The sequence below is a fragment of the Amia ocellicauda genome, chromosome 12 (genome assembly GCF_036373705.1).
Source record: "Amia ocellicauda isolate fAmiCal2 chromosome 12, fAmiCal2.hap1, whole genome shotgun sequence".
NCBI lineage: Eukaryota > Metazoa > Chordata > Actinopteri > Amiiformes > Amiidae > Amia > Amia ocellicauda.
In genome coordinates, this window is record NC_089861.1 from 16,994,712 (window position 1) to 17,019,974 (window position 25,263).

The 25,263-nt window shown below is 41.8% G+C and overlaps 1 protein-coding gene across 7 annotated transcripts in view; it reads left to right on the plus strand.

The window, feature by feature from the left end:
* The first annotated feature begins 1,473 nt into the window (after positions 1–1,473).
* The window catches only part of LOC136764441 (uncharacterized), a 29,989-nt gene continuing 6,199 nt past the window's right edge, over positions 1,474–25,263 (plus strand). For 2 of the 7 annotated variants that reach the window (XM_066718498.1, XM_066718504.1), the window contains exons 1-16: positions 1,476–1,653; positions 9,534–9,604; positions 14,101–14,267; positions 15,054–15,118; positions 15,821–15,972; positions 16,318–16,434; positions 16,787–16,903; positions 17,264–17,380; positions 18,277–18,393; positions 18,734–18,850; positions 19,747–19,863; positions 20,212–20,328; positions 21,225–21,341; positions 21,678–21,794; positions 22,691–22,807; positions 23,144–23,260. In XM_066718498.1, coding sequence (XP_066574595.1) covers positions 9,562–9,604; positions 14,101–14,267; positions 15,054–15,118; positions 15,821–15,972; positions 16,318–16,434; positions 16,787–16,903; positions 17,264–17,380; positions 18,277–18,393; positions 18,734–18,850; positions 19,747–19,863; positions 20,212–20,328; positions 21,225–21,341; positions 21,678–21,794; positions 22,691–22,807; positions 23,144–23,260 — 1,714 coding nt within the window. In that variant the 5' untranslated portion in view covers positions 1,476–1,653; positions 9,534–9,561. Of the gene's footprint in view, positions 1,654–9,533; positions 9,605–14,100; positions 14,268–15,053; positions 15,119–15,820; positions 15,973–16,317; positions 16,435–16,786; positions 16,904–17,263; positions 17,381–18,276; positions 18,394–18,733; positions 18,851–19,746; positions 19,864–20,211; positions 20,329–21,224; positions 21,342–21,677; positions 21,795–22,690; positions 22,808–23,143; positions 23,261–24,156; positions 24,333–25,263 lie in introns of those variants that run through there. The other 5 variants (XM_066718505.1, XM_066718503.1, XM_066718500.1 and 2 more) reach the window with 5 other exon arrangements.

Below are 25,263 nucleotides of genomic sequence, written 5' to 3' on the forward strand. Positions count from 1 at the left end.
GATCCATGTTCTCATTCTGTTTACGCCAAATTCTGACTCTACCATCTGAATGTCTCAACAGAAATCGAGACTCATCAGACCAGGCAACATTTTTCCAGTCTTCAACTGTCCAATTTTGGTGAGCTTGTGCAAATTGTAGCCTCTTTTTCCTATTTGTAGTGGAGATGAGTGGTACCCGGTGGGGTCTTCTGCTGTTGTAGCCCATCCGCCTCAAGGTTGTACGTGTTGTGGCTTCACAAATGCTTTGCTGCATACCTCGGTTGTAACGTGTGGTTATTTCAGTCAAAGTTGCTCTTCTATCAGCTTGAATCAGTCGGCCCATTCTCCTCTGACCTCTAGCATCAACAAGGCATTTTCGCCCACAGGACTGCCGCATACTGGATGTTTTTCCCTTTTCACACCATTCTTTGTAAACCCTAGAAATGGTTGTGCGTGAAAATCCCAGTAACTGAGCAGATTGTGAAATACTCAGACCGGCCCGTCAGGCACCAACAACCATGCCACGCTCAAAATTGCTTAAATCACCTTTCTTTCCCATTCAGACATTCAGTTTGGAGTTCAGGAGATTGTCTTGACCAGGACCACACCCCTAAATGCATTGAAGCAACTGCCATGTGATTGGTTGGTTAGATAATTTCATTAATGAGAAATTGAACAGGTGTTCCTAATAATCCTTTAGGTGAGTGTATGTAGCCTAGCATGTGTAAATTGTCTGTATCTCCTCGGGCATAATAGCTAGCGTATAAAAGACCAATTAGTCTATTCTACCTGTGAATACTAAGAATTATTTGAGAAAACCAATAAAATAAGTAAGTAAACATAAGTAAAAGCTGCAACATCCTTACCTGGTACATCTAACGTGTATTGATACTCACGATTGCAGTGCCACAAAAACATTTGTTATTTAAAGGAAATCAGTTGTGAATTGTTTCACAGCCTCTGTTTGACCAGTGAACACTGGATAATCTGTGAAAAGCAGTATCACACGTACACAGACAACCTGGCACGTGTAAAAGGGATTTATTTCCCTTTCCCCAACCACAGCAGCTAGAGGCTCCAAATCAACTTTAACGTGAAGAAGACGAGTTGTGAATCGTTTCACAGTCTCCGTTTTACCTGTGAATACTAAGAATCGTCAATGTGTCAGTCATTCAGTCAGCCAACAAAACACAAAATAAAAATAAATTATAATGGCTATAGACCCCCTATGCACTGTAGATCTCCAGACTCAGGGCCACAGACATCCGTTTTAAATTGGCAGATTATGCTGGAAGAATCGACTTGTTAAGTTACATGCCCGACGGGTATGCCGGTGGATGATTGTGTAACAATCAAAGCAATAGAGACAAAGAAAGAAAGAAAAAAAATTAGGAAAGGATAATGTGCATACCAATCTACAGACTTAAAAAAAAGAATATATATATGCGTCATTTCAGACAATGCGCCTCCCCTGAAGTGCCCTCACCATCCTCTTCCCGCTGTGTGGTGTGAGCGCAGGTAAGCAGCAGGTAACAGTGCCAAGTGGATTTACAATCCAGAGATTGACAGGAGGTTCAGAGCTGCACCTGAGGAGCGCAGGACAGCAGACAGAGCCGTTTGGAATCGGGCAGGACTGACCTAGTTTATAACGTTCAAAAGTGGTCGTAATTGCAAGTAAGTGCTTTGTATGTGTGTTGTGTGTGTCTGTATAGCTCGTTATTGTTTGTCATATGTTTTAGATTAAGCCAAATACACATTTATTTGTAAGTATTTTTGTTGTACAATTTATGTATGTGTCTTTATTTGAAATTATTTATTTATTTATGTATTTTATTTGTTTGAAATGGTGTCTCCTAATATTTTCAACAATCTACACATTTTTTGAAGTAATGGAAATTACACATTATTTAAAGGATGCTGCAAGATGCTGCATCTTTTTCCATTTACCCTTTTCTTAACTATATTATTGAAAGTCTTGATGTATCAGACAGTGTTTTAGTATCAGCCAGTTTGCAAATTGTATACAGATAACTTATTAATACTAGAAATGAAACACTCGCTCCACAATCAATACATAATCCTTTTCAGTCTCTCCCCCTCTACTCTGTCTGTCTCTCTCTCTCTCTCTCTCTCTCTCTCTCTCTCTCTCTCTCTCTCTCTCTCTCTCTCTCAAAAATCTTCTGCTGCTACAACAATTGCCACTGATTCTTGCCAAAGAAGCAGTGGCGTATGCGCTCCGTTAATCTACTTTCGCATCTCACCAGTTTTTCCGAGAAATTCAAAGGTTATGGGGGTTTTGTATGTATATTAGATAGCCAGTGCCTGACATTGTACACGTAGCGTATAAGCAAAACAAGTGCATAACATTTAATCTTTCTTCCGAAAACATTAAATGAAACCAAGTGACATGTTTGAGAATACTAACTGTTCAGTACTAATCCAACAATGACATTTAAAAAAAGAGAATGGCGTAAGTGTTGTTAAATTAGTAATACATGGGGCTTTTTGGCTACACAAACAAAATAGTTTACTGAAACAACACCGAGCTGTTGTCTACACTGATTTTAAATATGTTTCTGTACAAAGCATTCTAAATTGTAAAATCATACGTGTGAATACCTATAGCAACATTACAATAATTTGATACGCAACTATTCCCGATATGTGGTTACAATATTGGAATTATTTATTGAAAACAAAACAAAACAAAATAAATCGGTGTCACTTTACAATGAGGTACCGTAAAGCCTCATGAATTAATATATGACTACCTTAGGATTTAAACAATACATCATGACACCTGAGTTCTGACGTTGAGCACATGAACCCTAACTCTAACTCTAAAACCTAACCCTAACCCTGTTATACATGTGAATAACATAAATACTCAGATTAAGTGCATGACATATTAATGTGTTTATCCTGTTGTATTCATATATTAATCAATGAGGAATTATGGTACCTTATTGTAAAGTGTGACCAAAAAAGAAAGATCACTTGCAAATATTTCTTTATTGTCACACAGTGCAATACAAGTGTATGGATGTGCCTTAAAATCCGTTACAATTTGCGATTAGCAAGTGACTCAAAAGTTGAACTAAATACAAATGTGCAAAATGTTGATGCAGACATTACTACTTGTGTATTCTTCATCATTTTTTCTGTCTTGCTATTATTATTGTACTTATTTCATTTTATCATGCGATTCCTAGCGACGGATGTGGAGTAGTTTACTGTAGTGACTCAGGTACAAAAAAAAAAGAAAATCCGAACCAACACAGCCGGTAAATCCAGTCGGGGTGAATTGACCGTTTAGATACAATTTAATCTTATCCTGCAGCGGTATGTACAGTTTTGGTATGTAGATCCGATTAGGGAGAAGGTAGGGTATAGGGGGTAGGGGTGGGGTGAGCTCAGTGGCGGACTGGGACCAAGAAAAGAAGTGCGATGGGGGGTGGGGGGGTAAGTTGAGCACTTGCAGCCTAGGTGCTCCCGGCCAGTCATCGGTTTAATTTGCATACATACAATAACAACAATAATAGCTAGAAGTTGCCTTCAACGTTTAAGGCTTCCAAACTATATCAGTAGGTTTCAGATTCTAGCACGCATTTGTAGTTTGTGTTGTTGAATGTGTGCATTTAATTGTCAGTGGTGTTTATTATACATGTATAGTTTGCAGGCTTGTGGTATTTGAGATATGCATTTAAATTCCAGTGTAATGTAACATTTATCGATTGCATGCTTCAATTATATAAGGTAGATTTGTAGCATATATGTGAAGTTTGAATGCTTGTATCATTCAAGATGCAGAATGCAATTTCCAGAGTTGTCCACAAGATGGTAGTAGAGGTCTATATAAGGAATGTCACTATGCGGCTCAAATGAAATGCTGTCATTTTTATTTGTGTACAGCAGCCATGTTCTGTGTCATATCAACTCGTCTTCATCAACTAGTGTAAGAAAATGTAAGCACCGTAGGCTTGACGGTCCTGTAGATATTCACTGCTGGATGTAACATGGACAAAGTGGCCACCGCACCACATTACCAATGGTGATGAAGCTCACCACAATCAAGCATAAGATTGCAATTTATTATTGTACCAAGTTTGTTTAGATTTTCAATATGGGTTGTCGATTTATTCTGAGGTCAAATTTCACACGTTTGAAAATACGCATATTTAACATACATTCAGTTATTGGATTGTGGCAGCCATGTTTTAGAGTGCATTCACTTGCCTTTTACAAATTTGACAGACAGCAGTATCTACGTAACATTGCTTCTTTTTTACATTCAGGACACTGGGCTTTATTGTTCCAGAGCAGCAGTCCTTTTAATATTCGCATACGAATGAAGATTAAATCCAATATGGTGGCTTAACCATGTACCCCACAAACTTCATTCTCTGGTTTTATGTTCAAGGTACAGGCATAAAGATATGTGCAGTTTCATGTGTGTACTGTATTCCAGTGCACAGGAAATGTGTAACATGTCTGAAGTGGCACATATGTTTTTTGTCACCCATGTTATTCACTAGGCCCACTCACCTTTAACAGCCTTGGTAGTACTTTCTATTAGTTTCATGCATACCAGTTTGTGGCACAGTGGGTATTCACGGTCTGGAGTAGAATGCACCATGGTGAATCAGAGAATGCAACATTACAGAAAAGCATGCATATTGTGATGAACAAGCATAGTAGTGGGGCATAAGGTATGCATGTGTATGACGTGGAATGTGCATATGTCAGTTGGTTTTGGAGAAGAAGAGTTTTGTAGCATTTCCCAATTTCACTGCTAAAACCAATATGGGTAGCATCATGTGACCAGCATGTTTAGTTTTCACTGCATTTGTAGGTATCTACAACACTTGCGAGTTTTGTTACCTTTCATGCGTGTATGAGCGTTGTATGGGCATTTGAAGATTTGGCAGAAGGAAAAAATAAAATAATAGAAAATATCAGAAAATATCACCAGACAATTGTAGACTGCTGCAGAGGCTGTTAGGCTATTTCTTGGCAGACGCCCTTATCTAGGCGTTATCTACATCGATCAGCCATAACATTATGACCACTGACAGGTGAAGTGAATAACACTGATAATCTCGTTATCATGGCACCTGTCAGTGGGTGGGATATATTAGGCAGCAAGTGAACATTTTGTCCTCAATTCGATGTGTTAGAAGCAGGAAAAATGGGCAAGCGTAAGGATCTGAGGGACTTTGATAAGGGCCAAATTGTGATGGCTAGACGACTGGGTCAGAGCATCTCCAAAACTGCAGCTCTTGTGGGGTGTTCCCGGTCTGCAGTAGTCAGTACCTATTAAAAGTGGTCCAAGGAAGGAAAAGCAGTGAACTGGCGACAGGGTCATGGGCGGCCAAGGCTCACTGATGCACATGGGGAGCGAAGGCTGGCCTGTGTGGTCCGATCCAACAGACGAGCTACTGTAGCTCAAATTGCTGAAAAAGTGAATGCTGGTTCTGATAGAAAGGTGTCAGAACACACAGTGCATCGCAGTTTGTTGCTTACAGGGCTGCGTAGCCGCAGACCAGTCAGGGTGCCCATGCTGACCCCTGTCCACTGCCGATAGCACCTACAATGGGCATGTGAGCATCAGAACTGGACCACAGAGTAATGGAGGAAGGTGGCCTGGTCTGATGAATCATGAGTTCAAGATGTTGACTTGGCCTCCAAATTCCCCAGATCTTAATCCAATCCAGCATGTGGGATGTGCTGGACAAACAAGTCCGATCCATGGAGGCCCCACCTCGCAACTTACAGGACTTAAAGGATCTGCTGCTGTTGTCTTGGTGCCAGATTCCACAGCACACCTTCAGAGGTCTAGTGGAGTCCATGCCTCGACGGGTCAGGGCTGTTTTGGTGGCAAAAGGGGGACCTACACAATATTAGGCAGGTGGTCATAATGTTATGGCTGATCGGTGTATTAGCAGGTGGATCACTGTTGATGTGTTCGCTCATATGTGAATAACAGATTGTGGCCAGTAGTGGAGGCTTGGAGACGGACCACAGGTACAAAGTAAGTCTTTAATTAAATAAACACCAAACAAAATCAGCCGTCACGAGGGCCAACCAATAGATAGATAAACAAAAAAAAAAAAAAAAACAGATAACACAGACTGGTCAAGGACTTCACTGTGACATGGAACTATTCAAAAACACCACAAGCAACAAGCCATGCTTGCTTCCCCCAGCTCTCACCTACCTCTCCAACACCCCAACCCCTAATGGGAGGCTGAGGCCTCCTAATATAGCAGGTGGCTGGGGTTGATTGACCTTAATTGATCAATCACCGCAGCCACCTGCAGTCCATGAGCAGGTAGGGAGGGACAATTAACACCCTCCCTGCCACACACCTCCCCTACCCTTATAAAGTACGTAAGGCCGCCATCAGCCACCCCCTCCCCAGCTGGAACCCAACGTCGAGGGGAGGGCGGGAGGGCCGAATGGGAAGCTACCTCCTCCCCCAGGGTCATACACTCTGGCACTGTCCTCCCTGTTCTCTGACCCTGGGTGAGGCAATGGTCCCTCTCCCCGTCCGGGTTCTCCCTCCCCTCCAGATTCCAGCTCCGGGTGAGGTAATCTCCCTGGCAGTGGCGGTGCCCCCTCAGGGCACATAGCAGCCACGACACAGGTACTTCATCCCTGGGCGGCAGCAGGCTGATGACCCCGGGCGGTACGGGAGCGTCCTCCCCGGGTTGCGGCAGCAGGCTGACTTCCCTCTTGAGCTCCGGAAAGTCATTCTCCTCAGGCTGCTGATGCAGAAGCAGCCGCAGTTCCGCCTCAGAGGGCGGTGGCGGGAGTGGCAGAACGTCCCCCGCAGATGGCAGAGAGGGTGGAATGTCCCCCTCAATTGCTGGGGATGGTTTCAGCCCTGGCAACTGGGCACGCATCCACTGGGCTCCCCTCAGCAGCACATGCAAAGGCTGCTGAGGAGGAGACCGTGCCTGCCCCCGTCCCCCCAAAAAAATTCCAGGGGGTGCGGCCTCCAGCTCCTCCCCCTCTGGCTCCGGGGACAGAGACGGCAGCTCCAGCTCCTCCCCCATGGCAGGACTGGTAGCAACCCCAGGCCATACAGGGCCCTCGGGAGGCAACAGCACCAGCAGTGGAACCTCCAACGGTGAACTCAGGAGGGGAGCCCCTGGCCATGGAGGCGGCAGCAGGAGCTCCACTTCTCCCTCGTTTCCTGTAACTGGTGAACGTGGAACCAGCAGGTATTCACCCTCTGCTGGTGGTGGTGGAAGGATCAAGCAGTCCTCCCACGACAGTTGGGACGGAACCAGCAGGCATTCACCCTCTGCTGGTGGAGGTAGAGGCAGCTCCTGCTGCTCTGCTACTGGCGGTGAAGGTGGCGGAGGTTGAGGCAGCTCCCTCTGCTCCGCTCCTGGTGGTGCAAGCGGTGGAGATGGCAGAGGCCGAGGCAGCTCTTGCTGCTCTGCTCCTGGTGGTGGAGGCAGAGGCAGCAGGTATTCTTCCTTTGCTGCCTGAGGCCTGGGCGCTGGATGCACAGGCTCCCCCCCTCTGGGCACTGGACGCACGGGCTCCCCCCCTTCTCATATCCCTGTGTGCCCATATGCCCGACAGCCAGGGCACACCTCTGTCACAAGGTTTACCCTGTACACCTCCCAGCCATCCTCCTGCTGCATTTTTTTTTTTTTTTTCCAAAACCAAGCCGGTGGTACAGCTCCATGCCTCCCAGTGGCGCTATCCCACTGCTGACACCATATGTGGTGGGGTAGCCAGTAGTGGAGGCTTGGAGATGCACCACAGGTACAAAGTAAGTCTTTAATTAAATAAACACCAAACAAAATCAACCGGCATGAGGGCCAACCAATAGATAGATAAACGACAACAAATAAACCAGATAACACAGGCTGGTCAAGGACTTCACTGTGACATGGAACTATTGAAAAACACCACAAGCAACAAGCCATGCTTGCTTCCCCCAGCTCTCACCTACCTCTCCAACACCCCAATCCTAATGGGAGGCTGAGGCCTCCTTATATAGCAGGTAAATAGCACCTGCAGTCCATGAGCAGGCAGGGAGGGACAATTAACCCCTCCCTGCCACACAGATGTAAATATTTTATTCAGCGTCCACTTATGTGTAGCGGTACAGATTAAATACAAACTATTTTGGATAATTGTACTATTTTCTTCCATTGATTTACCATTGGATTTAAATTGGAAGAAAAAGTACTGTGATCGAAAACATTACAAAAGCTCATATCTCCATTAAAATTAAAGATAATTAAATGAAACTTTCAGCAAAACCAGACTAAAGCATCTTAAAAAGAATGAACCAGTAATCCTTTTGGTAGACAGTGGAATTCATTTAATTTATGAATTTATTACAAATACAATACAAATGACTAAAGGATGATATTACTAGTAAACTGTCCTTAACATAGCTTGGTAATATAATTCAGTAAGGTTATTTTGATGATAATAATAATAATAATAATAATAATAATAATAATAATAATAATAATAATAATAATAATACATTAAATTAAGTATTAAGAAGGCATTACCTCTTTTTAATATCCAAAATCTCAATCTCATCAGAGGAAGGTGAGAATTCACTGATGTTTTGAAATGAGTGCAAACTATGACAGAGTTCCAGAATAAATAAATTAAATAAAGTGAGGCAGTTGAAGGGGATTTCTCCTACATTATTCATCAAAGTGTCGCTATTTTGAACTGTTTAAGGATTTACACCTTCCAAACTTCCAGTTTCAAATAGCAACAGTTCTAAAGCCATTTATGTCGACATTTCATAGATAAATTAAAATACGAACAGCCTACTTGGAGAACTTATTCTTAAGAAGAACTAACTCGTGTTATATAGTATTATGGACTTGCCTTACAACATTATGGTATCCATAACTTACTCAAACTGTTTTTCACAAATTCAGTGTTAACATTTTTCCTGAATAACCTCCACATAAGCTTAATCAATTACAATAAGTGTCTGCTACATACATTATTATTATTATTATTATTATTATTATTATTATTATTATTATTATTATTATTATTTAAATAAACACAATCAAGTTTGTGAAAGCATAACTACATGCACATATTTTTTTGAAATTGATCACCAGGGTTTCATGCATGCGAATAGCGCAGCAGCAAGCCTCACATTCAAGATCTGTCTTTCTCTTTCAGTTCACCAAAGAACTGGAGACTTTGGTTCTTTCAGTTCACTGACTCAGAAGCTATTCAGAGTTCTGAATAGCCACATTCATGAATTACATAGATGATAAAGTAACATATGTAATTATGGAATAATTGACACACGAATATGACAAATTTATAAATCCTGGATGAATGGCCAAATTGATGTATTTCTAAAAAGAATTTCAGATTGAGCTACCAAATTGACCGACGAACACCTTTGGCACAAACAATGCTCCACACCATACTATACTCTATCTCTGCAGGACCAGGGCTAGAAACCCTGCTGTACTAGACTGTACTGTTTCCATATATAATACTGAATGCCATCTCTTCAATGCTTGTTCCTTCTGCCTCAGGTTACTATCGAATCCCCCGGTTGTGAGGATGAGAGCCTCTGAGGCAGCACTGCTTACGGTTCTGCTGACAGGTGAGTCTACACTGACAACACCCCCTTTCTTTCACAGGTGGTACTGGAGCACAAACAGCAGCATGCACACACACACATACAGAGACTGAGAGAGTTTAATTGTGTATTCAGCAGGCTATTTGCCTTTCAGAATCAGTTTGCTAAACTGTGAAGCTGCATTGCAGTTCAGGAAGGAGAGCCCCCACACTTCTCATCAGTGTATTCACTTTATTGTTGTGCAACATTCAGAAAAATACAATACTGCTCACTTAACAACCTCAGTTTAACTATAAGATCAATCTTTCGGTTCAATCGGTTCACTGATTAAAACTTGGGTGAATTTTCTTATTTTGGATGTTTATGTATCATAATTGTTTTTTTTAAACAGACAAATATTCAGTTTTCAGCACATACAAAAGGGATGGAGACAAAACTAAATTCAAAGAATATATAGATCTGCAAAGAGATGTTAAGAGAGTGATCAAGAAATAAATAGGGAAATAGAAAGAAACATAGCTCTTGTACCTAAAACTAATGCAAAACTGAGGAACTAAAGGGACTAGCAGTCTAAAATGAACAAACCACCTGGGCCAAATAAATTAGGGAATGTATTTATAGGTCACTAACTGAAATATTCTAAATGACACTTAGAACAGGGGATGTGCCAACTGACTGGAAGACAGTAAATGTCATACCAATCCACAAGAAATGGGACAAAACTGAGCCAGGAAATTGCAGACCAATCAATCTCACCTGCATCACCTGTAAAATGTTGAAAAAATTATTAGACAGAAAATAGAGGAGTATCTTAATGAAAACCATGTTCTTGGTGATGGTCAACATGGGATTAGATGAGGCAGATCATGTCTTGTTGTTTTGTTTTTTGATCATGCAACTGCAACTGTAGATCATGTAAAAGCATGTGATATGATATACAGTGGGGGAAAAAAGTATTTGATCCCTTGCTGATTTTGTACGTTTGCCCACTGACAAAGAAATGATCAGTCTATCATTTTAATGGTAGGTGTGTTTTAACAGTGAGAGACAGAATAACAACAAAAAAATCCAGAAAAAACGCATTTCAAAAAAGTTATAAATTGATTTGCATGTTAATGAGGGAAATAAGTATTTGACCCCTTCAACTTAGTACTTGGTGGCAAAACCCTTGCTGGCAATCAAAGACGTCAGACGTTTCTTGTAGTTGGCCACCAGGTTTGCACACATCTCAGGAGGGATTTTGTCCCACTCCTCTTTGCAGATCCTCTCCAAGTCATTAAGGTTTCGAAGCTGACGTTTGGCAACTCGAACCTTCAGCTCCCTCCACAGATTTTCTATGGGATTAAGGTCTGGAGACTGGCTAGGCCACTCCAGGACCTTAATGTGCTTCTTCATAAGCCACTCCTTTGTTGCCTTGGCTGTGTGTTTTGGGTCATTGTCATGCTGGAATACCCATCCACGACCCATTTTCAATGCCCTGGCTGAGGGAAGGAGGTTCTCACCCAAGATTTGATGGTACATGGCCCCGTCCATCGTCCCTTTGATGCGGTGCAGTTGTCCTGTCCCCATAGCAGAAAAACACCCCCAACGCATAATGTTTCCACCTCCATGTTTGACGGTGGGGATGGTGTTCTTGGGGTCATTCCTCCTCCTCCAAACATGGCGAGTTGAGTTGATGCCAAAGAGCTCGATTTTGGTCTCATCTGACCACAACACTTTCACCCAGTTCTCCTCTGAACCATTCAGATGTTGGCAAACTTCAGACGGTCCTGTACATGTGCTTTCTTGAGCAGGGGAACCTTGCGGGTGCTGCAGGATTCCAGTCCATCACGGCGTGGTGTGTTACCAATTGTTTTCTTGCTGACTATGGTCCCAGCTGCCTTGAGATCATTAACAAGATCCTCCCGTGTAGTTCTGGGCTGATTCCTCACCGTTCTCATGATCATTGAAACTCCACGAGGTGAGATCTTGCATGGAGCCCCAGAGCGAGGGAGACTGACAGTTATTTTGTGTTTCTTCCATTTGCGAATAATTGCACCAACTGTTGTCACCTTCTCACCAAGCTGCTTGGTGATGGTCTTGTAGCCCATTCCAGCCTTGTGTAGGTCTACAATCTTGTCCCTGACATCCTTGGACAGCTCTTTGGTCTTGGCCATGGTGGAGAGTTTGGAATCTGATTGATTGATGGCTTCTGTGGACAGGTGTCTTTTATACAGGTAACGAGCTGAGATTAGGAGCACTCCCTTTAAGAGAGTGCTCCTAATCTCAGCTCGTTACCTGTATAAAAGACACCTGGGAGCCAGAAATCTTGCTGATTGATAGGGGATCAAATACTTATTTCCCTCATTAACATGCAAATCAATTTATAACTTTTTTGAAATGCGTTTTTCTGGATTTTTTTGTTGTTATTCTGTCTCTCACTGTCAAAATACACCTACCATTAAAATTATAGACTGATCATTTCTTTGTCAGTGGGCAAACCTACAAAATCAGCAGGGGATCAAATACTTTTTTCCCTCACTGTGTATATATATATATATATATACATATACTCAGCAAAAAAAGAAACATCCCTGACACTTTATTTTAAAGATAATTTTGTAAAAATCCAATTAACTTTACAGATCTTTGTTGTAAAGGGTTTAAACAATGTTTTCCGTGCTTGTTTAATGAAACATAAACAATTAATGAACATGCACCTGTGGAACGGAACAGCTTACAGACGGTAGGCAATTAAGGTCACAGTTATAAAAACTGAGGACACTAAAGAGACCTTTCTACTGACTGTGAAAACACCAAAAGAAAGATGCCCAGGGTCCCAGGGAAGAGCCCGGATCTCAATGCCATTGAGCATGTCTGGGACCTATTGTAAAAAGAAAAAAATAATTCTAACAAAATTATAAAAAACATATATTACAGTAACAAAACAAAAAAAAGAATCTGTGTCCAAATACACAGAAAGACCAAGAAAGGAAAACAATATTAACTTACCACACACAACAATGGTGGGTGTCAAATTAACTTGGTCCATCTGTACTTCCCCTGCCAGGCAGGTGTCCTCCACATTACAGAACATTGCATCTTCCTTCTCATTAAAGTAGGACAGCAAAAGCAGCAACATCTCTTTGACATCTTCAGAGCAACCACTCAGCTCTCCCCTCATGATTCTCAAGTTTGTTACAGCCTGTAGGAACATTTTGTTCTTGTTCACACCAACAGTATTTAAGTAGTTCAAGAGCCATTTCACCTTCAGATCCACATTCCGTGTGAAAGTTTATTTAAGCCCAATTCTGGTAAGTTCCTTGAAGTGGACTGCCATGCCAAGTTCGATGAACCAAAACGGCCACTCTTCCAGGAGGCATTTTATATTTTCCCCCTGTTTGACTTGTTTATGGTGTGTGTAGAAAGTCAACTTTATTAGATTTGACCGCCTCTCGATTTGCATCAGTTTGCTGAGACATCATCTTCAGTTTTTCTTTCTTTTCCTGCTGGCTCTCTGGGGTCTCTCCAAGGGGCAGGAATTTTAAATCCCAGTTAATGCATCCATAAGTATCCTGGATTGCTGCTCTCTGTTCTGGAGGGACTTCGTCTGTGTCAGACTCATCAGTGCAGCATCTTTTTTAAGTTTGCAGACACTTTTTAAAGTTTGCAGCAACTTTTTTAAGTTTGCTGACATTTGTTTATGTTGCAGACACTTTTTAAGTTTGCTGGTGTTTTGATTTAATTGTGAAGTCATCTTTTTTTATTTGCATGTGTTTTGCACTTCAGGGCCACTGTGAGAATCACTGCCATAGGGCAGGTGGCCGGGTCATGTTTTCTGTCCAGACAGCATGTCTGGAAAGCCAGTGGTAGGAGTACTGCAAACTTGTAGAGGGAGCACTCACTCACTGAATAGTCCCCACTATAGCATCTGACAGCCCTAGGGTTGTAAAGTACTCCCACTCAGGGGCCAGACCCAAGGATGTAGGATGGCTGGGTTCTGATACCGCAGCGTACCCTGCACCTGGGACAGGAGATCTGTGTCCCTGTGTGTTCTCGGACACAGAACCATAGTGGGATTTGAGTGGAGTCTAATGTGGCAAAGAGATTGACGCCTGCCCTGCCGAACTGGTTCCAAATGCGCTACGCCGCCTGAGACAGGAAGTCCACCACTGTGTTGGTTAAGCCACGGAGGTGAACAGCTCTGACTAAATGGAGATGACGCTGCACCCAGAGAAGTCTACGGTTTAGGCAATTAATCGTGTGTGACCATAGAACACCTTGCCTGTTGATGTAGGCCACAACAGAGGTATTACCCATCTGGATCAGTATGTGCCTTTTCTGTTGGGCTGCAGGAATTACTGGAAGCCCAGGAACACAGTTTATAGTTCTATGGCCATTTTGTGAAGAGCAATGTGGGGCTCCATCCACACCATGCAGACTGTGTTGCCACTGTATTGTATTGTATTTACCCTCTCTCTCTCTCTCTCTCTCTCTCTCTCTCTCTCTATCTCTCTCACACTTTCTCTCATGAATCCTAGTGGTGGTGTTTCAACCTTCCAAGACTGCAGGCCCTGCCTTCACCACTCTAGCAGCCAATGGCACCAGGCTGGAGATCCAGTTCACACTAAATCAGACCTTCACCCTGGATCTGAACAATCATACTTCTACAGCATTCAGAGACCTTTCCTCCAACATAACATCTCTGGTGAATGTCCTTTGATTTGTGTTTGTATGTATGAGTGAGTTTGTGTAAATGTGAGTCCGTGTTTCTGAGAGTGTCCTCTGACTGTTAGAATGTGTGTGTGTGAGTGTGAGTGTCAGTCTCTGTGTGCAAGAACAGTGTGCAAGCATAATATTGTTAGCAAATTTCAGTCTTTCCCAGCAATCTGTGAAATGGTAGTTTTCTCAGTGCCCTGTGACCAAACCTATATTCCATCTATTGTAGAAATATGTAATCCTTATATTTCCCATACACCACAACTGAGCCCTTCTTGTGTATCTGTAACATATATTAGATGTACGCGAAATATATTTTCATCTGTTTCCCATTTAATTACGTTTAAAACATAGGGTGAGCTTAATTCCTACAACATATTTTTTAACAATTATAGTAAGTATATAGATTACAGACAGATTTGAAATATATTTCAAATATATTACACATATTATATACAAGAGAGGGTCCAATTTTGAAATATTCAGATATCAGGATATCAAGATCACACTCTTACCATATTGACGTTCAACGTGCTCACACAGGCCAGAGTACTGATAGACCACAGATTTTAGACTCACTGAGGATCTGGACTCCTCCCACAGACTGTATTCTGTGATCTGCTGCATCAGGCAGGGATAGCTGCTCTTCAGCATTCTCCTGGGATTCTCTCACTGTTTACTTTTCTCTTGTAAATATTCTGTGAGCAGATTTCATGTTTGGTTCAACAAAGTGTTCTCTCTCTCTCTCTCTCTCTCTCTCTCTCTCTCTCTGCAGATTGACAAAGTGTACAGCATTCAATATTCTGTGTCTTTCCTTCAATCTGAAGTTATAAGCTTTAGGTGAGTTGTGTTAATTAATTAATTAATTAATTAATATGAATTAATTAATTCCGATATGTATATATGTGTGATCAGGGGAAACAGTATTTTGTATACAATGTTGCATTTTTTTTTAGGTAGTTTTAGTTTAAAACAATAATATTATGTATTTCAATGTAGTGAGTCCAGATGTGAGTGGGGCATTGGGAAAGATAGATTAGGTCTACCTTAGACCTTGAGCAGCAGTTCAAGTTGGTCCTCCAGGGTAGGTGAAACATAGAGAGAAAGAGACATATAATGAATCCTCTCTTAGTAAAGGTGTAAACCAAGAGTGAGCTCATTTTGTTTTTGTCTTCCTTGTTTGTTTGCATTTTGTCGGCTAGGAAAATATTTTTTATACATTGTTTTTGGAAAGTGTTTTTTCCCCTTTTCTATATTGAGGGTAGTTATTATTATTATTATTATTATTATTATTATTATTATTATTATTATTCAGCTGACACTTGGCTGACTTGCTGGGGCCTCACCTATTCACCTCATTCCTGCATAAACCTTGGTGTTTTTTGACATTCTTGCCATCATTGCTGCTTTATTAATATGATTGGTCACCCTCTTCACACCTCATCAATCAATAATCTCTCTCTCTCTCTCTCTCTCTCTCTCTCTCTCTCTCTCTCTCTCTCTCTCTCTCTCTCTCTCTCTCTCTCACTCTCTCACGCACAGCAACGGCTCCATCCAGGTTGACCTAGACCTGGTGTTCAACAGCACCGGTTCAGTCCCCAATATAACCACAGTCATCAGTGTTCTCCTGATGGCCATTGACCAGGGCAATATCTCTCTGCCCATTGACCCAATGTCCATTAAAGGAAGAGAAGGTGGGTCTGGGCCAGGGTGTCCAGAATTGTGTGTCCAGCTAATTCTGCATCTGTAGTATTGCTGTGTAACATAGCGCTGTGTGAGAACATTTGAGAGTAGATAGAGTTATTTGAGCATGGCTAAATAAAAATAATAAAAATAATACTATTTCATCTCGTTATTACAGCATAGTTACAATATTATTGCAGTATAGTAACTAGCTTTCCTCTTACCTCCCTTTCTCTCCCTTTCCCAATCTCCCTACCCCAAGCTTCCCCACCAACAGCGCAGCCGCTGCCAATATGACAGTTGTCTCACAAATTAATTCTCTTACATTAATATTTCTTTCACTTGTTTGCTCATAGTAGCGACAACATCGGCTCCACCCACCACAGCTGCTGCAACTACGACCCCAGCTGTGACTATGCATAGCACTGGATCTGTGAGCAACAGCACATCTGCCTCTGCCAATACCAGCACAGGTACTGTTAATACACCGGGCAACACAAAGTCAAAGGGAACCATTAATCGCTACCAGATCTACTGATAGCTCTCCTAGACCAGGGCTACTGACCCCATTATACTGTACGGTAGCTCTCCAGGCAAAGGGCTATTGACCCCTGCTATACTGTAGATCTCTAGGACCAGGGCTACAGATCTGAACAAGAGCACAGTCACAGAATGCAGTTCTGACTAAACATCTGTAGATATATATGTATGCATAGATAGAAAGATTGATAGATATACACAGTAGTCTAAATTGAAATCTCACAAATGTTTGAAATATTAATGGATTCTCTTACGTTATTATTTCTTTCACTTGTTTGCTCATAGTAGTGACAACATCGGCTCCACCCACCACAGCTGCTGCAACTACTACCCCAACTGTGACTGTGCATAGCACTGGCTCTGTGAGCAACAGCACAACTGCCACTGCCAATACCAGCACAGGTACTGTTAATGCACCGGGCAACACGAAGTCAAAGGGAACCATTAATCGCTACCAGATCTACTGATAGCTCTCCCAGACCAGGGCTACTGACCACTGGTATACTGTAGATCTCTAGGACCAGGGCTACAGATCTGAACAAGAGCACAGTCACAGAATGCAGTTCAGAGGAAACATCTATAGACATATATGTATGTATGTATGTATGTATGTATGTATGTATGTATGTATGTATGTATGTATGTATGTATAGATAGATTGAAAGATTGATATACACAGTAGTCTAACTTGAAATCTCACAAATGTTTGAATTATTAATGGATTCTCTTATATTATTATTTCTTTCACTTGTTTGCTCATAGTAGCGACAACATTGGCTCCACCCACCACAGCTGCTGCAACTACGACCCCGGCTGTGACTATGCATAGCACTGGATCTGTGAGCAACAGCACATCTGCCTCTGCCAATACCAGCACAGGTACTGTTAATACACCGGGCAACACAAAGTCAAAGGGAACCATTAATCGATACCAGATCTACTGAAAGGTCTCCCAGACCAGGGCTACTGACCTCTGCTATACTGTACTATAGCTCTCCAGGACCAGGTCTGTTGACCCCTACTATACTGTAGATCTCTAGGACCAGGGCTACAGATCTGAACAAGAGAACAGTCACAGAATGCAGTTCAGTTGAAACATCTATAGATATATATATACATATACATATGTATGTATGTTGAAGAATCCCCTTTTTTAAGAAATCAGACTAGAGTAGATTGAATCAAACAGAGTCTTTATTCAAGCCGCTTGGAGAAAAGTAATACACACAGACACGCAGGTCTCTGTCCTTACTTCCCTAAAATCATAGAGCTTACATTATGTTATTTTCATACTGCGATATCCTGGACAGGGTGAGTTTGAACCATTAAGGGGGTGACAACTCTCTATCTTATGATATCCTCACTATCTCCCTGATTAAGCTTAAACACAATGTTTTCTATTGTATGCCCAAATATGGAGACATCTGTGGCCATTTCGTTATTTACATTCCACACGTATCTAACGCATCTAGATAGGCAAAGGGGGCTTGTGTTCCCACTTCCCCATCTTCTTGTGGTTTTACTAGAACGTACGTTCTGTACTAAATTTGTATTGTGTGTCTGCAGAGAGATGCATCTACTACAAACCGGTAGAAGCTGGTCTCATTATGTGCTCTTTGGTAACCTCATGTACGGGTGAGGTATTTGGGGCCTCTTCAATGTATAGGTAGATAGATTGATTGATATACACAGTAGTCTAACTTGAAATCTCACAAATGTTTGAATTATTAATGGATTCTCTGACATTATTATTAATTGCACTTGTTTGCTCATAGTAGTGACAACATCGGCTCCACCCACCACAGCTGCTGCAACTACTTCCCCAGCTGTGACTATGCATAGCACTGGATCTGTGAGCAACAGCACAACTGCCACTGCCAATACCAGCACAGGTACTGTTAATACACCTGGCAACACGAAGTCAAAGGGAACCATTAATCGCTACCAGATCTACTGATAGCTCTCCCAGACCAGGGCTACTGACCACTGGTATACTGTAGATCTCTAGGACCAGGGCTACAGATCTGAACAAGAGCACAGTCACAGAATGCAGTTCAGATGAAACATCTATAGATATATATGTATGTATGTATGTATGTATGTATGTGTGTATGTATGTATAGATAGATTGAAAGATTGATATACACAGTAGTCTAACTTGAAATCTCACAAATGTTTGAATTATTAATGGATTCTCTTATATTATTAATTCTTTCACTTGTTTGCTCATAGTAGCGACAACATTGGCTCCACCCACCACAGCTGCTGCAACTACGACCCCGGCTGTGACTATGCATAGCACTGGATCTGTGAGCAACAGCACATCTGCCTCTGCCAATACCAGCACAGGTACTGTTAATACACCGGGCAACACAAAGTCAAAGGGAACCATTAATCGATACCAGATCTACTGAAAGGTCTCCCAGACCAGGGCTACTGACCTCTGCTATACTGTACTATAGCTCTCCAGGACCAGGTCTGTTGACCCCTACTATACTGTAGATCTCTAGGACCAGGGCTACAGATCTGAACAAGAGAACAGTCACAGAATGCAGTTCAGTTGAAACATCTATAGATATATATATACATATACATATGTATGTATGTTGAAGAATCCCCTTTTTTAAGAAATCAGACTAGAGTAGATTGAATCAAACAGAGTCTTTATTCAAGCCGCTTGGAGAAAAGTAATACACACAGACACGCAGGTCTCTGTCCTTACTTCCCTAAAATCATAGAGCTTACATTATGTTATTTTCATACTGCGATATCCTGGACAGGGTGAGTTTGAACCATTAAGGGGGTGACAACTCTCTATCTTATGATATCCTCACTATCTCCCTGATTAAGCTTAAACACAATGTTTTCTATTGTATGCCCAAATATGGAGACATCTGTGGCCATTTCGTTATTTACATTCCACACGTATCTAACGCATCTAGATAGGCAAAGGGGGCTTGTGTTCCCACTTCCCCATCTTCTTGTGGTTTTACTAGAACGTACGTTCTGTACTAAATTTGTATTGTGTGTCTGCAGAGAGATGCATCTACTACAAACCGGTAGAAGCTGGTCTCATTATGTGCTCTTTGGTAACCTCATGTACGGGTGAGGTATTTGGGGCCTCTTCAATGTATAGGTAGATAGATTGATTGATATACACAGTAGTCTAACTTGAAATCTCACAAATGTTTGAATTATTAATGGATTCTCTTACATTATTATTAATTGCACTTGTTTGCTCATAGTAGTGACAACATCGGCTCCACCCACCACAGCTGCTGCAACTACTTCCCCAGCTGTGACTATGCATAGCACTGGATCTGTGAGCAACAGCACAACTGCCACTGCCAATACCAGCACAGGTACTGTTAATACACCTGGCAACACGAAGTCAAAGGGAACCATTAATCGCTACCAGATCTACTGATAGCTCTCCCAGACCAGGGCTACTGACCACTGGTATACTGTAGATCTCTAGGACCAGGGCTACAGATCTGAACAAGAGCACAGTCACAGAATGCAGTTCAGAGGAAACATCTATAGACATATATGTATGTATGTATGTATGTATGTATGTATGTATGTGTGTATGTATGTATAGATAGATTGAAAGATTGATATACACAGTAGTCTAACTTGAAATCTCACAAATGTTTGAATTATTAATGGATTCTCTTATATTATTATTTCTTTCACTTGTTTGCTCATAGTAGCGACAACATTGGCTCCACCCACCACAGCTGCTGCAACTACGACCCCGGCTGTGACTATGCATAGCACTGGATCTGTGAGCAACAGCACATCTGCCTCTGCCAATACCAGCACAGGTACTGTTAATACACCGGGCAACACAAAGTCAAAGGGAACCATTAATCGATACCAGATCTACTGAAAGGTCTCCCAGACCAGGGCTACTGACCTCTGCTATACTGTACTATAGCTCTCCAGGACCAGGTCTGTTGACCCCTACTATACTGTAGATCTCTAGGACCAGGGCTACAGATCTGAACAAGAGAACAGTCACAGAATGCAGTTCAGTTGAAACATCTATAGATATATATATACATATACATATGTATGTATGTTGAAGAATCCCCTTTTTTAAGAAATCAGACTAGAGTAGATTGAATCAAACAGAGTCTTTATTCAAGCCGCTTGGAGAAAAGTAATACACACAGACACGCAGGTCTCTGTCCTTACTTCCCTAAAATCATAGAGCTTACATTATGTTATTTTCATACTGCGATATCCTGGACAGGGTGAGTTTGAACCATTAAGGGGGTGACAACTCTCTATCTTATGATATCCTCACTATCTCCCTGATTAAGCTTAAACACAATGTTTTCTATTGTATGCCCAAATATGGAGACATCTGTGGCCATTTCGTTATTTACATTCCACACGTATCTAACGCATCTAGATAGGCAAAGGGGGCTTGTGTTCCCACTTCCCCATCTTCTTGTGGTTTTACTAGAACGTACGTTCTGTACTAAATTTGTATTGTGTGTCTGCAGAGAGATGCATCTACTACAAACCGGTAGAAGCTGGTCTCATTATGTGCTCTTTGGTAACCTCATGTACGGGTGAGGTATTTGGGGCCTCTTCAATGTATAGGTAGATAGATTGATTGATATACACAGTAGTCTAACTTGAAATCTCACAAATGTTTGAATTATTAATGGATTCTCTTACATTATTATTAATTGCACTTGTTTGCTCATAGTAGTGACAACATCGGCTCCACCCACCACAGCTGCTGCAACTACTTCCCCAGCTGTGACTATGCATAGCACTGGATCTGTGAGCAACAGCACAACTGCCACTGCCAATACCAGCACAGGTACTGTTAATACACCTGGCAACACGAAGTCAAAGGGAACCATTAATCGCTACCAGATCTACTGATAGCTCTCCCAGACCAGGGCTACTGACCACTGGTATACTGTAGATCTCTAGGACCAGGGCTACAGATCTGAACAAGAGCACAGTCACAGAATGCAGTTCAGATGAAACATCTATAAATATATATGTATGTATGTATGTATGTATGTGTGTATGTATGTATAGATAGATTGAAAGATTGATATACACAGTAGTCTAACTTGAAATCTCACAAATGTTTGAATTATTAATGGATTCTCTTATATTATTAATTCTTTCACTTGTTTGCTCATAGTAGCGACAACATTGGCTCCACCCACCACAGCTGCTGCAACTACGACCCCGGCTGTGACTATGCATAGCACTGGATCTGTGAGCAACAGCACATCTGCCTCTGCCAATACCAGCACAGGTACTGTTAATACACCGGGCAACACAAAGTCAAAGGGAACCATTAATCGATACCAGATCTACTGAAAGGTCTCCCAGACCAGGGCTACTGACCTCTGCTATACTGTACTATAGCTCTCCAGGACCAGGTCTGTTGACCCCTACTATACTGTAGATCTCTAGGACCAGGGCTACAGATCTGAACAAGAGAACAGTCACAGAATGCAGTTCAGTTGAAACATCTATAGATATATATATACATATACATATGTATGTATGTTGAAGAATCCCCTTTTTTAAGAAATCAGACTAGAGTAGATTGAATCAAACAGAGTCTTTATTCAAGCCGCTTGGAGAAAAGTAATACACACAGACACGCAGGTCTCTGTCCTTACTTCCCTAAAATCATAGAGCTTACATTATGTTATTTTCATACTGCGATATCCTGGACAGGGTGAGTTTGAACCATTAAGGGGGTGACAACTCTCTATCTTATGATATCCTCACTATCTCCCTGATTAAGCTTAAACACAATGTTTTCTATTGTATGCCCAAATATGGAGACATCTGTGGCCATTTCGTTATTTACATTCCACACGTATCTAACGCATCTAGATAGGCAAAGGGGGCTTGTGTTCCCACTTCCCCATCTTCTTGTGGTTTTACTAGAACGTACGTTCTGTACTAAATTTGTATTGTGTGTCTGCAGAGAGATGCATCTACTACAAACCGGTAGAAGCTGGTCTCATTATGTGCTCTTTGGTAACCTCATGTACGGGTGAGGTATTTGGGGCCTCTTCAATGTATAGGTAGATAGATTGATTGATATACACAGTAGTCTAACTTGAAATCTCACAAATGTTTGAATTATTAATGGATTCTCTTACATTATTATTAATTGCACTTGTTTGCTCATAGTAGTGACAACATCGGCTCCACCCACCACAGCTGCTGCAACTACTTCCCCAGCTGTGACTATGCATAGCACTGGATCTGTGAGCAACAGCACAACTGCCACTGCCAATACCAGCACAGGTACTGTTAATACACCTGGCAACACGAAGTCAAAGGGAACCATTAATCGCTACCAGATCTACTGATAGCTCTCCCAGACCAGGGCTACTGACCACTGGTATACTGTAGATCTCTAGGACCAGGGCTACAGATCTGAACAAGAGCACAGTCACAGAATGCAGTTCAGATGAAACATCTATAGATATATATGTATGTATGTATGTATGTATGTGTGTATGTATGTATAGATAGATTGAAAGATTGATATACACAGTAGTCTAACTTGAAATCTCACAAATGTTTGAATTATTAATGGATTCTCTTATATTATTAATTCTTTCACTTGTTTGCTCATAGTAGCGACAACATTGGCTCCACCCACCACAGCTGCTGCAACTACGACCCCGGCTGTGACTATGCATAGCACTGGATCTGTGAGCAACAGCACATCTGCCTCTGCCAATACCAGCACAGGTACTGTTAATACACCGGGCAACACAAAGTCAAAGGGAACCATTAATCGATACCAGATCTACTGAAAGGTCTCCCAGACCAGGGCTACTGACCTCTGCTATACTGTACTATAGCTCTCCAGGACCAGGTCTGTTGACCCCTACTATACTGTAGATCTCTAGGACCAGGGCTACAGATCTGAACAAGAGAACAGTCACAGAATGCAGTTCAGTTGAAACATCTATAGATATATATATACATATACATATGTATGTATGTTGAAGAATCCCCTTTTTTAAGAAATCAGACTAGAGTAGATTGAATCAAACAGAGTCTTTATTCAAGCCGCTTGGAGAAAAGTAATACACACAGACACGCAGGTCTCTGTCCTTACTTCCCTAAAATCATAGAGCTTACATTATGTTATTTTCATACTGCGATATCCTGGACAGGGTGAGTTTGAACCATTAAGGGGGTGACAACTCTCTATCTTATGATATCCTCACTATCTCCCTGATTAAGCTTAAACACAATGTTTTCTATTGTATGCCCAAATATGGAGACATCTGTGGCCATTTCGTTATTTACATTCCACACGTATCTAACGCATCTAGATAGGCAAAGGGGGCTTGTGTTCCCACTTCCCCATCTTCTTGTGGTTTTACTAGAACGTACGTTCTGTACTAAATTTGTATTGTGTGTCTGCAGAGAGATGCATCTACTACAAACCGGTAGAAGCTGGTCTCATTATGTGCTCTTTGGTAACCTCATGTACGGGTGAGGTATTTGGGGCCTCTTCAATGTATAGGTAGATAGATTGATTGATATACACAGTAGTCTAACTTGAAATCTCACAAATGTTTGAATTATTAATGGATTCTCTTACATTATTATTAATTTCACTTGTTTGCTCATAGTAGTGACAACATCGGCTCCACCCACCACAGCTGCTGCAACTACTTCCCCAGCTGTGACTATGCATAGCACTGGATATATAGACATATATGTATGTACAGTGAGGGACAAAGTATTTGATCCCCTGCTGATTTTGTACGTTTGCCCACTGACAAAGAAATGATCAGTCTATAATTTTAATGGTAGGTGTATTTTAACAGTGAGAGACAGAATAACAACAAAAAAATCCAGAAAAACGCATTTCAAAAAAGTTATACATTGATTTGCATGTTAGTGATGGAAATAAGTATTTGATCCCCTATCAATCAACAAGATTTCTTGCTCCAAGGTTTCTTTTATACAGGTAACAGCTTGGTGAGAAGGTGACAACAGTTGGTGCGATTATTCGCAAACACAAAATAACTGTCAGTCTCCCTCGGTCTGGGGCTCCATGGAAGATCTCACCTGGTGGAGTTTCAATGATCATGAGAACGGTGAGGAATCAGCCCAGAACTACACGGAAGGATCTTGTTAATGATCTCAAGGCAGCTGGGACCATAGTCACCAAGAAAACAATTGGTAACACAGTACGCCGTGAAGGACTGAAATCCTGCAGCGCCCGCAAGGTCTCCCTGCTCAAGAAAGCACATGTACAGGCCCGTCTGAAGTTTGCCAATGAACATCTGAATGATTCAGAGGAGAACTGGGTGAAAGTGTTGTGGTCAGATGAGACCAAAATCGAGCTCTTTGGCATCAACTCAACTCGCCGTGTTTGGAGGAGGAGGAATGCTGCCTATGACCCCAAGAACACCATCCCCACCATCAAACATGGAGGTGGAAACATTATGCTTTGGGCGTGTTTTTCTGCTAAGGGGACAGGACAACTGCACCGCATCAAAGGGACGATGGACGGGGTCATGTATCGTCAAATCTTGGGTGAGAACCTCCTTCCCTCAGCCAGGGCATTGAAAATGGGTCGTGGATGGGTATTCCAGCATGACATTGACCCAAAACACAAAGCCAAGGCAACAAAGGAGTGGCTCAAGAAGATGCATATTAAGGTCCTGGAGTGGCCTAGCCAGTCTCCAGACCTTAATCCCATAGAAAATCTGTGGAGGGAGCTGAAGGTT